This window comes from Amphimedon queenslandica, unplaced genomic scaffold (genome assembly GCF_000090795.2).
Source record: "Amphimedon queenslandica unplaced genomic scaffold, v1.1 AMPQUscaffold_13097, whole genome shotgun sequence".
Lineage (NCBI taxonomy): Eukaryota > Metazoa > Porifera > Demospongiae > Haplosclerida > Niphatidae > Amphimedon > Amphimedon queenslandica.
The window spans coordinates 2,147-16,256 of record NW_003546667.1 but is presented as its reverse complement, the minus strand read 5'-3'; the positions used below and the strand labels follow the sequence as shown (position 1 = coordinate 16,256).

At 32.7% G+C, this 14,110-nt stretch overlaps 3 protein-coding genes and 1 long non-coding RNA gene across 4 annotated transcripts in view; 3 read left to right on the top strand and 1 right to left on the bottom strand.

Annotated features, from left to right (window-relative positions):
- LOC100631669 (apoptosis-resistant E3 ubiquitin protein ligase 1-like) overlaps window positions 1-6,152 on the top strand; it is a 10,604-nt gene extending 4,452 nt beyond the window's left edge. Inside the window, exons 6-13 of the mRNA XM_020001241.1 lie at window positions 160-235; window positions 499-617; window positions 1,270-1,449; window positions 2,372-2,497; window positions 5,206-5,335; window positions 5,423-5,481; window positions 5,534-5,790; window positions 5,980-6,152. Coding sequence (XP_019856800.1) covers window positions 160-235; window positions 499-617; window positions 1,270-1,449; window positions 2,372-2,497; window positions 5,206-5,335; window positions 5,423-5,481; window positions 5,534-5,790; window positions 5,980-6,082 — 1,050 coding nt within the window. The 3' untranslated portion in view covers window positions 6,083-6,152. The remainder of the gene's footprint in view (window positions 1-159; window positions 236-498; window positions 618-1,269; window positions 1,450-2,371; window positions 2,498-5,205; window positions 5,336-5,422; window positions 5,482-5,533; window positions 5,791-5,979) is intronic.
- A 1,970-nt stretch (window positions 6,153-8,122) lies between these two features.
- Window positions 8,123-9,438, bottom strand: LOC105314120 (cystatin-B-like). The gene is made up of 3 exons (XM_011408088.2): window positions 9,346-9,438; window positions 9,201-9,302; window positions 8,123-8,303 (listed from the first exon to the last, which is right to left on the bottom strand). The coding sequence occupies exons 1-3, from the start codon at window positions 9,424-9,426 to the stop codon at window positions 8,181-8,183; spliced, it is 306 nt and encodes a 101-aa protein (XP_011406390.1). The 5' UTR covers window positions 9,427-9,438; the 3' UTR covers window positions 8,123-8,180.
- Window positions 9,439-10,278: 840 nt separating this feature from the next.
- LOC109585242 (uncharacterized) lies at window positions 10,279-10,838 on the top strand. Its single transcript, XR_002186394.1, has 4 exons — window positions 10,279-10,447; window positions 10,493-10,560; window positions 10,669-10,755; window positions 10,806-10,838. It is a non-coding gene; the product is annotated as an uncharacterized LOC109585242 (long non-coding RNA).
- Window positions 10,839-11,105: 267 nt separating this feature from the next.
- Window positions 11,106-13,954, top strand: LOC109585239 (MCM domain-containing protein 2-like). Its single transcript, XM_020001229.1, has 8 exons — window positions 11,106-11,171; window positions 11,224-11,302; window positions 11,621-11,820; window positions 12,627-12,716; window positions 12,895-13,037; window positions 13,466-13,503; window positions 13,610-13,754; window positions 13,823-13,954. The coding sequence occupies exons 3-8, from the start codon at window positions 11,628-11,630 to the stop codon at window positions 13,952-13,954; spliced, it is 741 nt and encodes a 246-aa protein (XP_019856788.1). The 5' UTR covers window positions 11,106-11,171; window positions 11,224-11,302; window positions 11,621-11,627.
- Window positions 13,955-14,110: the final 156 nt, after the last annotated feature.

Genomic DNA, 14,110 nt, shown 5'->3' with positions numbered 1-14,110 from the left:
CATATCTTCAATGGAGAATTAGCTGGTAATTTATAAAAATTTAAATTTCATAGAGCATTAGATGTATATGCATGTACATGTATTAGATATGTGTGACGTGTAGTTTAATACAAAAAGATTGTAGATAACTTGACATTATTGATTTTGTACCTTTTATAGGCCATGGAGGCTACTAAGAATTTTTCAAAAAATGATTGGGGAAAAAATTTTTTTGTTAAATTTGATGAAGAAGAAGGTACATGATTTCTTTTGCCTTTTTATATGTAGCGTGTAAATTATGTTTTATGTGTCATTGCATAATTTTTTTGCATGAGAGTCTTATACATATAGGCCAGCCAGAAGCCAAAATGTAAAATGCCTTAATTTTTGACTACTTAATGAATGTTTGATGCAACCTGTCAAAATAAGTTGTTATGCATGAAAGAGAATTTCACAAAAAGAATTTTCCATGTCAAAAAAGGACAACTATTTACATGTGTGAAGTTTTTTATGTGGTAGGTATTGATTGCAATGGTGTATCAAGAGAATTTATTAATTGTTTATGTGACGCCATATTCAGTGGAAGGAGACCGGATGGACTCTTTAGAGCTTTCAAAGAAGATGACATGCAATCCTTAGTAAGGAAACATGTGTATAGAAATTTTTGATATTTTGATTTTGAGTTGTGGAGGAAATGTTTTGGTTGCATGCAAATAATTGTTTGAAAAATTTGTATGATTAGCCTTGCCAGTGATTAGCATGGCCGAAGACTATGTAGTCAAGTTGCCCTTCCCTATTCTGTAGCATATAGGTGAGGGTGCATAGATATTATATAATAGGTTAAACCATGTTTGAAGGGTGTCCAGCACACTATTTAGAACCAAAGGGCAAAGCCCAAGAAGTTCCAAATAGCCTTAACAACTTCAAACATGGTTTACTGAACTGATTTGAACTAACCGTGAAATAATGATTGTGCCATACTAGACATGTAAAGTTATGCCCTGTGTGTATGTGTTGATAATGACAGTTGTTATCAAAGCAATGTATTGCACAATACTAGCGGGCTCAGAGCTGGCCTGGCCTCATTAGCGACTAAAACATCAAAGAGAATTATGCATAGGTTAGTTAAAAAGGCTACATAACTGGGATTGGAAACTGATCAGGTTACTTGTACAGACTGTGTGATTATTAATTCACTAATAAATTTGAAAGCCTTATAAATTTATCTCAATTATTTGTATATAATCAGTTCACCATCACTCTTGTATTATTGTGCTTTATATAATGTAGGTACATCCCACCACTGATAAAGAAAGGAATGGGCTATATGATTTACGTTATTATCATTTTGCTGGGTTAATTGTTGGCAAGTGTCTATATGAGACTGCAATGGGTAATACACTACTGGTGAGGGCAAAATTTACACGATCCTTTCTTGCTCAAATCATTGGTTTGAGATTAACTTGGAAAGTAAGTATAGTATATTAAAAGCAATTATTTAGTTTGTAAAATTTTCAATTAGTACATGTTTTTCTTAATCATTTTGTCAAATGCCTACTATTATGCCATTCTTTAGAGTATAAGGTGCATGTATGTCAATGTCCATACTAATTTTAATGACTACGTATGGTTGGTAATTTTTGTAGGGCATTAATTATTTTCGTTACTTTCGCAATTCATTTTATTCACCAAAATAATTTTAACCCCTACAGCCCACACATAAAAAAACTAATATCATTTATTATTATTATTATTATTATTATTATTATTATTATTATTATTAATTTTTTAAAAATATACAATCATTAGGTCTTTATTATAATTTATAATAACAATAACAATAGTAATAATAATAATAATAATAATAATAATAATAAATTTTAATAACAACAACAATAATAATAATAATAACAGCAAATAAATAACAATAATAATAATACTATAATAGTATTATTATTATTATTATTATTAGTATAGGTTATACACTGAGGTAGAGGTTTTATTAACTGAGCAACACAGTCACAAGGTTAATAAATGCCATAGAAACCAATACCGAGGCATATGGAGCGAAGGTTAAAGAGTTTGAAGTACTGAAGGATTGTAACAACTTAATGTGTTACAACCTTATAATTAATGGGCCATTCAGAGCTCTAACTACTCTTTCCAAGCCAGTAGAGGAGCCAGAGCCTGTCTTTGTCTATTACTCCATATTCCACTATAAGACATGTATTGGAAGCTATATAGTGCTGTAGATCTAAGTGGAAAAAAATTCACTAACTGCCAGCTATGAACATTTGTACCCACGAATATTAGCTCCTATATTGAAATTTTGGAGAAAACACAAAATATTGAACCCTCAAAAATTACCAACCATACGATATGTAATGTTTAGTACTTTGAAACTGATGATCCACACAATGGTAAAGTGAGATACATCAAAGAATGTAGCATATCTGATCTTGGCATGGATCTTACATTTACAGAAGAAGAGTATGATGGTAGTTCAAAAAATCCTAGGGTAAGTTTAATATACAGAATTAAAATGTATAAAAATAAACAACTTCTTCATTGGACTCGCCACACTTGCATAGGTGGGTACTATGCAGTTAGGTTGTCATTCTGTCACGAAAATTCCTGTTAATTCCTAGTCAATATCTTTTTTACTGAGCTCTCCTGAGTTATAATTCTTTTTAAGCTTTGAGGAAAAGATAATTTATTTAGCTCCATTGTATTTTCATAGCAATCCGTGGTGGCAAAAGCCGAATATTTTCAAGAATAGACCACTTTTCCTAGCCAAATCTTCGTGTTTCACTCTATTTGGTCAAGATTAGCATTGATAGGTAGAGAAAAGTACATAGATTAAAAAATATGTGGGAATTTTCTAATCTCTTTTTTGTTTGCAAGTTACAGTTGCTCAAAGTTTGTAATTTAGCCTCTTCGAAAAAATTTCAGGTAGCACTGGGGAAAGCAGGAGCAACCAAACTATCTCAGTCTCTTTTAAATATCTAGGCAAATTTTTTGTGCTAACTCTTTCTTTGAATAGAGCTTCAGATGCTAAAATAATTTTCAGCTTTTCTTGTTTCTCCTAACCACATGCCATGTTTATCTGCACTGTACTGCACTGCTAAGTTCTTACCACACCTATAATTTATTTTATGGATCAGCCTGAGTGTAGTAATTGCATTGTTGCAGTTTACTCAAAATCTATTATCCTTTTCTCAAATCTTATATATATTATATCATGATGGGGCAGTACAAGTACACATATTATCCCTCAGGTGAATCTCAGCAGGCGAGTCCACGCACCATGGTGCTTCATTGAAGCATTGTAAAAAGATGCCATTTTATTAATGTGCATATAGGAAAATGCTAGTTCAAAGCAAGACACCTACCATGGCAGTGGCCGACACTGCCGTGGCGGTGCTTAGACTTGCCACAGTTGCTCTTGCATTTATGCACTATTTTAATAAGCAATGTTTTAATAGTGCATGTTCTGCACTGACTCAAGTGAAGAGAGCTATAAAAACTATCACCTATTATGGCAAAGATAGTGTTGTCTTGATAGATTTTAGTTCAGTGTACTTAAGGGATCATGCATAAGACATCAAATGAAAAATTATGCATAAGAAATACAAGCAGCTAAGACCTCTAGCATAGCATGTAAAATTTCCAATTGGCGTGGCTTCTTGGCCAATAAAAAATTGGCCTTAGCATGACATGTGACTTCCTAATGGCCAATTTTTATTGGCCGAGAAGCCACACCATACCGTTGACAATTTTACATGTTATGCTAGAGGTCTTAGCTGCTTTTATTTTTTTAAATCAGTCATAGCCGGAGCTAATAAAAATAGTAATAATAGTGAGCATAAAATTGTTCTTAATGCACAATAAGTAATATGACAAAAATGCTGTTGCCTAAAGGCTAGATATAAGATAGTTTATGATGTGCTACAGTGCTTGTGCAAGTTTTTTGTTACTGTCTGAGCTGCCAGGAAGTTTTGCTTTTGTTCTTAAGGCCTTTTCACACTGGCAAAAGTAATCCGCATTGATGCACATTAATTTGAAGCATCTCTAGTGTGTACACAATTAATGCGCATTACTTTTGCCAGTGTGAAAAGGCCTTAAGAAGCAAAGCTAAACTTCCGGCTCAGTAACAAAAACTTGCTCAAGCACTGTCTTTCATTTCTTGTCTGTTTTTTAGTTATTTGTTAGTAGGTGATAAGTGATATTTGCTTTTTTCAGACCCTGACAGTGAGGTTGGGGTCTCACTATGCATGCCAGTAATGGCCTGGTCTCACAAACAAAAAGAGAAAAATGTTCTTTTCTCTCTCATTCGACTAAGAACTATGTAGATTAGGTTTATTTCATTTTAAATCATTGAAATTTCAATAAAGTCAATTGATAGCCGCTAAGCCAGATTGATAGCTCATGCTTGCCCCCTCAATGTTTATAGTTAATATTAAAATGAACAAAACAGTAAATTAGATACCAGCCAAATGTCAATATCATGGAAATTGCTAAAATAAGTACACACTAATAATTGTTTCCTCAGGGTAATTACAAATTCATGGTCACTGATAGATAACAAAACTTACCAAAGTGCCTAATACTCGCCTAAGCAGCAAGTCCAATGACATCATAGATACTATGTATAAATAATAGTTATAGCACAGTAAAGAGTGCCGTTATCAGCCATACAGCACTCTTTACTGTGCTATAATTAATTTATGGGATATAGTGGGTGCATCAAAGGCATCCGCGAAATGCACTCCTAGAGAAGTTTTCTCGAGTCTTCAAAGTTGAGACAAAGCCAGCACAAACATTTAAAAGCTTGCAAGACAATTTTCTTTGCCACATAACACGGACTTGGCTGCCCAACAATCAATACAAGAGCATCTCTGGGCACTGAAAGACAGCAAAATGCCTACAATGGTCGTAAAGGAGTGTTGTGAGTCTGTTCTGCAATAGGTAGAGCAGTTTCATTTCTTCTCTGGTCACAAAGAACTTCTCACCCAGTATTGCTAGCCATTGTGAAGCCAACCAACCGACACAACTTCCGGTGCTGTACTAGTGCTGTATGCAATATAACGGAACAGGCGGTGCCTTTGATATATCCGTTTTAGTTTTGGTGTCTAATACTTGTGTAAACAGCGAGTCCAATGACATCATAGATACTGTGTATACAGTATTTATGGTAACATTAAGTACATGTATATCCTTTTCTAGTTAGTAGAATTGGTGCCTAATGGTACTAAAAAGCCTGTAACTGAATCAAACAAAATGTATTATCTTAATAAATTGGCACAATACAGGCTGTGCAGTCGTGTTTCGAAAGAAATAGATGAGTTTATGAAAGGTATGAAGTAAAATATATATTTACATAAAAATTATCTAAATTATTTTTATTTTCTCATTTTTCTACTGCTTTATAATTTATCTTTAGGACTGAACTTTATAGTACCAGCTGAACTTTTTGGCATTTTTGATGAGAATGAGCTTGAGGTTATCATATTAGTAATGATTTAAATTACTATTTATATCATCATAAATGTAGCTTTTAATGTGTGGTCTTCAAGAATTGAGTGTACAAGACCTTCGTTCAAATGCTGTAGTCAGAGGTGTCAGTGGACAGACTATTGAGTGGTTCTGGACATCAGTAAATCAGTTATCTCAGGAGGAATTAGCCAGACTTGTACAGTTTGTAACAGGGAGCTCTCAAGTTCCTATTGGAGGATTTGCTGAGCTACAACCAAATTTTACCATTTTATGTAGTGGAGAGTCAGGAAATCGATTACCTTATGCCCATACATGGTAATACTATGATATAGACTAAATTCAAATGACACTAAGTTTTGTTTACTGGTAACCTTGCATGGCATGCATGCATGTTGCATGCTACATATCATCAGCTAAGCTACCCTTTGCATTAGTAAATACTTGGTAGTCATGCATTGTTTATTGTTGCATGGTTGATATGAATATTATTTCTTTGTATTCTAGTTTCAATCATTTGTGTCTTCCTGAATGCGAAAGTTATGAGCAGTTCAATAATGTTCTGATGACTGCCATTAGAGAAGGGGCTGAGGGTCTATTAATGGCATAACTTTTTAATTATAGTACTATTTTTGTATTGAATTTTTTATATAGTTTGTAAAAGTGGTGATGTCATAAAATTTTCTGTATTATGTTTTTTTATCAGCTATGTATAATACATGGCTGTCACAGGCCAAATTTTTCCAAAAATGCAAAGGAGAGAATTATCAATTTAAATCTTTTCCTGATGCATAATATGCATGTTCTCAATATGCATAGAAAGTTTGAATTGATTCTGATCTATCTGTACCTGGATGCACACAAACTCACTATCACTAAACATCTCTAAGTCAAAATACATGATACTTTCTCTTTCACGTCACTCAGTCTTTGATACTCTTCCTCTCCTTAATCACCTATTAATTGTGTGTTTTCCTATAAATACCTTGGCCTAATCTTTACATCTACTTTTTCCTGGAGCAAACACATATTGTTTATAATCAAAAAAGCTAGAAAAGTCCTTGGACTAATTTATTGTAACTTTTATAGGCATTCATCTACTGAGACTATGTTCTATCTACATGTCACACTAGTTCGCCAATTTTGGAGTATGCCTCTTCAATTTGGGATCCTCCTTCTCCCTCAGTCAGAGTCAGTCTCATCACAACTGGAGGCTGTTCAGCATTTAAAAATAGCTTTCAAATTATGGTCTACCCCATACCACCATCTCCAAAATCTCTCTCACATTTCTTCCCTGTCTCATCGGTGATTTAAATTTAAAATAGTCATGTTAATTAAAAATAAAGGAAAATCTTTCACTTAGCCCATTCCATCCTCTACAAATTAAAGCTCCCTCCTGCTATTCCCTTCGATCCAATAATAATGGTAACTTTTCTCAGATCACTTTCAAGACATCTACTTAATTAAGCTCATTTTACCCTTCTGTAATAAAACAATGGAAGTATCTTCCCCCTCCCCTGAAACTCTCTCTTTCCCTCTCTTATATTAAATTTTTCATTAATCATCATCTATAATACTGTGCAACATTTCAACACTTAGCTTTGCTATTATTATTATTATTATCAATATTATATATTATATGTATATATATATATATATATATATATATATATATATATATATATATACAAGTAAATAAAAAAAACATTAAAAATGGAAAAATAGTAGGATTAAATTGTAAAAAAGTAAAGTTTCACATTCCACCAGTCGCGTATCGTGAAAAGGTCTATAAGTTTATGAAATTCCAACTGGCCCAGAATGGCACAATTATTGTAGTGCATTACTTCTACCTGTGACCTCAGATATTTCATCTCTGGGATTCAGTTCAGATAAACACCTTAGTATTTACAACAGTAGATAAGGGGGTATTTATTGTCTACGTCTAAGGTGGATTGAAGGGAAAAGAGTCAGTCAAGCCGTACAAAATGCAGTTATGTGATCTACATGCAGCTGTGATTAACTGAGTTGAAAAATTCATATTCATCAAAACTAGACAATAGTTCAAATTGTTTTGCTTTTAATGACTGTTAGCTCTAACATAAAATAATGAATTTTTATTTTCAGTTATTTTGTAATTACTGTAAAATCAAAAGAACACTGATCACATTTGATCATCATCTTTGGTAACAAATTAGCTTCAACTTTCACAACAGTATTTTTATACGAGCAGAATATTTACCACAGAGCTTTCTTAAAATTTCTTTAAAAGATTTCTAGAGCGTTGTTTTATTACCATTAACCTCCACCTATAAATATAACATGCAACTAGATCTATATCATAATGTACTTAAGCTTACCCTTATGCATTAAACTATTCTTCTTTTTATGTAACACAATCCACTATAGTTTGCATAAAGTTTCTTAAGCTTTGTTTCAGCATCAACAGGCATTGGATCTAGACCCTCTGTTGGTGTAGGGGACAAGAACTAGGTTCTACTCTGTCTCTGCCACTTGCCATATTCCTGTCAAGTGAACTGTCAGCTGGTCTACGCAGGACCACCACAAAAATGACCATGCAATTTTTATAGACCTATGACAAGAAACTTAGCTGGTCAACCACTGATTTATACATTCATCTATGTTTCAGACTATTAGTTGATAAAAACAATTTAAACTCTAATTCATTTATTACAACAGCAAAATTTAAATTATTGAAAATATTCAATTGGGTCATTATCTTTCTTGTCCAACTGGTAGGAAGTGAGAGTTACCTCTTGATCAAGGTTTCGATAGATACGTAACATAATGTAATCATTAGTACCAACACATACCTAAAGCACAATAATAAATAATTTAGTATCTTACAAAATACCATTTAGATAATAATAATAACAGTAATTATAACAATGAATGGGGCCACAGATCACTTTTAGTCAAAGGTACAAGTATCACGGAACTGTAGAAAAAAAACCTTGAAAATAAACAATTATCCTGTATTATTTGACACACAAAAATCAAGTCATACCGTACGGTTGGTCAACTTCGTGGGGTATTAATTTTCGTTAATTTCGTGGTTCATTTTTATCCACAAAATTTTAACCCCTACCCACCCACACATAAAAACTAATTAACAGGCCATGCAGAGCTCTAACTAATATTTTCAAGCCAGTGGAGGAGCCAGAGTTTTTGTCTGTTACTCCATATTCCACTATAAGCCATGTGTTGGAAGCTAGTCCAGTAGATCCAAGTGAAAGAAGTTTACTAACTGCCATCCACGAATATTTGTACCCACAAATATTAGCTTCTAAGGACATTTTGGAGAAAACACAAAATTTTGGACCCTCAAATATTACCGACCATAGTGGTATTTGATCTTAAAGCATAGTAGTAGGTAAGACTATACCCTCTGATGTAGAGTTTAGTAATTTGATTATAAGAAAAATAGCAATTTCAATGCACACATATTTCCAATGGTAAGCCTGAATCAGCCAAAATAAACTGTCAGCCTGTGTCAGCAACATGTAGGATTATTTCTTGCCAAGCATTCATTTCCAAAATACAACAAGTTACACCCTCCACTAATTTACAAACTGTCACACCACATCGTCCCAACCCCTGAAACCCAGGCTAGAGGCGACCCTAACTAAAAATATTAATAGACAGGACGTGTAGCTCTAGTTCCCAGGTCAGTGTTCCATTGGACCCACTGACCCCACAGTGTTCCTTACTTTAATAAAGTAATTCATTCCTGCTACCAGTTGAGTGCAATATGTAATGGCCTTGAACTCAGTAAATTTTCTACCAGACTTTTCCTCTACAAATGCTCTAACCTGAAGATATTTCACAATATTTGGACATTATAAACTGGTCTACTTTGTCTGCTAGTTCCTGTATGGCCGCATCGGCCGGTAGCTCGTTCTTATTCATTCCTCCACAAATGACCTCCGACTCCATTTTTAGATCACGTGAAATTTAATGACGTCACTGGGCGGCATGGAACCACCTGGCCATCCATTGCTAATGCTATGCTAACTGGCTAACTGCTAAGTGGTAAAATCCATTTTCTTCTCTCTCAGTCTCTCTCTTCATTTATTTTTCAGGGTAAATGGAAGGCAAGGAAGATAAGGAGGAGAGTCAAAAGCTATCTGCTTTAACGTTTCTTTCTGACTATGGACATCTTGAGATTATTGAGAGACAGTGTAACTCTTTACTGTTGGCTTTAATCAATGAGGTACATATATATCATTATTATTCTTCTTTTGGTTATTACCTCTCCCTCTTTCTCTCTAAATTTAATGAATATGTACACTTGTTATTTCTCACTTAGAAATCTTCTCAAAAACCGATTGTATATAAAGTTGCTCTACTAATCGACACTTTTCAGTTATTAGAATCAAATGGTATGTATATGCTCGTGATTCCAACATTTGTCACTGCCTCTTAGCGTCACTAGGTAACCTGTTGCTTCATAGTCCTTCTAAAGGATGGAGAGTGTTTCATGAAATTATTTTTATTATAATACGAGAAATGGAGTGGCTACCAGCTACCACTTTAGCATCACCAAACCAACTACTGTTACTAATTAGACTCTCCTCTCTTCCTGCCTTTCCACCGTTAGTTAGTGACCATCATTACTACAACAATTAACGTGTACATGTACATACACGTAGGTATCATGTATCTCATGTATGTGAGTTACAGTCTCCTATGGATGAAGGAGAGGGACAGTTTATATCATGTACTGGTATTGTAACTAGTATCACTAATATTGAAAAATATACGTATGTACATAAAGTATTATTTTTACATTATATTTACTTCTCTTATTCTTTCTCTCACTTCATTATTTTTCTCCCTCATTTCTCTTTCTTATTCATAGTGAAAGTGCTTGTTATTATTGTCCTAATTCTTCATGTACATCTGATCCACACATACGCTATCATTCAGTTGGCTCTTATGAATATAACACTATAAAGTAATTAACATTACAATGTATGTAGTAATTATTATTAATTATAAGTGATAATTTGAAGTGTCATTATTGTGGACTGATTTTAATTGAAGATGTTAAACAAAGAATATTATCAGGTAAAAATGAGCTTTATCTTATTATGTAATTTGTTATCTCTCTCACTCTCTTTACTTTCTCCCTCTCTCTTCCTTTTTTTCTGTCTCTTCTTGTATGTACATATGCAGATAAGTTATTAATATCACTGGTGCCTACTGATGTATTGTATCCTGTTAGTGGCTCAAGCTATCAAGGATTTACTGTTATACTAAGAGGTTTAGTGGCTATTATTGTTATTTTAATTATCACTAGCTATTATTGTTAGATGATTTGTGCTCAGTGGTAGAGATTGGTGGTGAATGTACAGTTATTGGTGTTGCAATTAATAATAATAATAGTACTAATAATGGAAGGATTACTGTTGACACTGTAATAGAGGTATACATATATACATGTAAAGAATGTATTATTTTTATTATTTATTTGTAGGCTAACAATGTTTATAAGACATTTAATGATTCTACTAACAAACAATTGTCTCCTAATATTCTACGGATATTTAATGGTAGTTATTCTAATTAACATTCATGTAATATCTGTAGTGTTCATTTACTATACTCCCCTCTCTCTCTCTCAGCTTGTCAATATTCAAGGTGGTCATTTCCAGCTATACTTGCTTACTATTTTGCAGGTAAATAAGTTAAAATAACACAATTATTTATTTATCTATTTATTTATTTTAGCTGATGTTGTACCCCCTGGTCTTTATCACAGATTGAAATTAATTATATTACTTAGTCTTGTAGCTTGTAGTGAACCAAGGTTTTTACCGTATAACGCTTTATTTTGGCGGCGCTTTATTTTGGCGATTTTGCTGTAAAATTGTAATTGGCAGTTTTTAATTTGGTGATTTTTGTGTACACGTGCATTACTGAGCATGCACATTAATGATTGACGGTTTTAATATTGGTGATTCTGCTTGCAAATCACCAATCACCAAAATAAAACTCCGCTAAATTAAAGTGTTATATGGTATTTTATATACTATACTTTTAATACTCTTTCTTCCACCTATTCCTTCAACTCTATCTCTTTCCCTCCCTCTCTCTCTCTCTCTCTCTCCATTGTTCCTATATTTAGAAACAGGATGATCGATGTATTGCTTATTATTGACAATGATTCACAATACATAGCAAGACAATTGTTAACATATTCATCTACCGTTACTAATAATAGATCATCTGCTGTTACTAATAATAGATCAGTAATACATACTGTTAATGGAGGGGTACATTTGAATGGTACATTTAGAAGAGATGAAGGACTAGAATGGATTGATGGTAAAATAATATTATTTCCATAATTTTGTATTTTGAGCATTTTAAGTAGTTTCAAAATTATGTAGCATTTAAATAACTAACAAAAATTGTTGCTTAAAATTTTGCCTTCAAGCTCTGTAAAAATTTCAAAAACTGTTTAAGAGCTACCAATTTTTTATCTATATCAATACCCTAGTCAGGGTTTCACTGACTTTAAGTTGCTCTAAAATTTGACAAAATACGTACTACATACATGTACATGTGTACTATTATAATTTTCAAAAGTTGCTAGGAGTGAATTTTTTATACATGTTCATGTGCTGTATGGAGATTTTGAGCTGATTTTTTTTTGCTAATTTTTAAAGTCAAAATTAGGCCAAAGTCCAGGGACTTTTGCTAAATTTTGCCAAAAATGACTATGAGAGAATTCTTTTTTGTAATTTTTCTGAAGTATATACATGTTCTTGATTTGTGTAGCAAGTTTGAACTGATTCTGATCAAAGTTTCTTGTGCAATGTTCATGGTTTTTGCCCAAATTTTCCCAAAGTGACTAGAAAGAATTTATTATTTTTATAATTTTTCTAATATACAAAATGTATATGTTCTGATGTTGTGAATATAGTAATTTTGAGTTGATTCCGACCAAAGTTGCATTTTTTACAATTTTTTTAAAGTTACTCAAAAAGCCATGTACATGTATTTGTCTATTGTAGTGCTTGTCAGCTCATGAGGTATGCTTTGTGGGAAACCCTGTTCTTGTGCAATCTTGAGTATTTGTGAGTGAATTCTGACTGATTTTGTTTTCTTTTTTGTCTTTTATTTTATAGCTGGTAGTTTGATATTATCAAAAGGTGGCGTTTGTTTTATTGACAATATTAATAGTATGAAGAAAGATGAGAAGGAACAACTGCAGCAAGGTGTTATTGTGCATAATTTATTTGTCTATGTTGTTTGTTTGTTTGTGTGTACTTGCTGTTATTAATCTACTGTTGTGTAATTGTTGTTTTTTATTTATTTATCGGCAGTATTAATGTACATTGTAACTGTGTCTGTGGTTTTTATAATTATTTTTATTTATTATTTTGTTATTTATAGTTCTTGAGTCTGGCTACATTACAATACATTCAAACAGGAAGTCAATCAGCAGTTCTTCATTGACAGTACCTCTTAACTGTACACTGTGGCTCTTGTGTGACTCTAATCTCAACACTGATCATGTCATGCATAAACCTTTACATGTGAGGAATTATTTAGACTGATTAGATGTGGCATCAATTACATTAACACTTAACGCATTGTAGTTTGCTAGAACTATAGATAATTCTTAAAGTAATAGTCCTATATTGCTACATTTATTATTGCATTAACAACTTTAAAAGCTTCTAAAAATTCTAATTTTGATTGGAATCATCTCAACTTTATGCATAAGATAAGAACGTGTACATGTATTAGGAATGTAATAAAAATGAAGAATTAACTCCCAACCATTTTCGATAACATATACCCTATACCCATACGTATTACTCTTGCCCAATATCTGCATGAAAGTATATTTTCACCATATACATGTACATTGTAGTTGGAACTTGCAACCGGCCATTTTGATTAGCAATTTACCGAAAATTCTTCATCTAAAATTACTAGCCATACTTTATTATTTTCATAGGAACTGTCTGGTACATGTGCAAGTAAATCTTTGATGGAGTTAGTTATTGATTAGTTATATTCTTTTTTGTCCTTTCCTTCTCATTTGAACCCTCAAATGTACTACTCTTTAATTATAAGTTTTCCTTTCTCTGTGTCTTCTTAGTCACTCTGGTTTATTATTACTTGTTGATTCTTCTGATGATTATGTTGATCAAATCATGTCTGCTCATCTGATTAATAAAGTAACGAGAGACAGAAGCTTATCAACTCATCCACACCCTCTTTTAACAAATGAGGAAATAATTGAGGTATTCAATTATAATAATTCATTTTTAAAACTTTTGTTTCTCCTCCTTTTATCTCTCTCACTCAACAGATACTTTCATTTTGTTCCAGTATTGATGTTACAATACAATCAGATGCTCATCAGTTATTAACTAGCTATTATGTTGCTAGTAGGAGACTCAGAGGTAGTGACACTCCTCTCACTGCACTGAATACACTGTAAGTGTTGATCAATGTTTCAAAATGATAGCGTAATGCCTTCATTTTACAAAAAATTAACCCTGTGATTGGAATGGCTACTGGATTGAAATTCATGAATTTTTATGTGTGAATGATCTAATATGTATTTCATAATAATTATTATTATTTATTTCTCTCT

Excerpts from the sequence above, each read along its gene's own strand:
- LOC105314120 (XM_011408088.2), bottom strand. The coding sequence starts at position 9,426 with ATGGAGTCGGAGGTCATTTGTGGAGGAATGAATAAGAACGAGCTACCG. Across the intron at positions 9,303-9,345 it reads TACAGGAACTAGCAGACAAA|GTTAGAGCATTTGTAGAGGA; the intron begins GTAGACCAGTTT and ends AAATATCTTCAG. Across the intron at positions 8,304-9,200 it reads GAATGAATTACTTTATTAAA|GTATGTGTTGGTACTAATGA; the intron begins GTAAGGAACACT and ends ATTGTGCTTTAG.
- LOC109585239 (XM_020001229.1), top strand. The coding sequence starts at position 11,628 with ATGATCGATGTATTGCTTATTATTGACAATGATTCACAATACATAGCA. Across the intron at positions 11,821-12,626 it reads AGGACTAGAATGGATTGATG|CTGGTAGTTTGATATTATCA; the intron begins GTAAAATAATAT and ends TTTATTTTATAG. Across the intron at positions 13,504-13,609 it reads GCAAGTAAATCTTTGATGGA|TCACTCTGGTTTATTATTAC; the intron begins GTTAGTTATTGA and ends GTGTCTTCTTAG.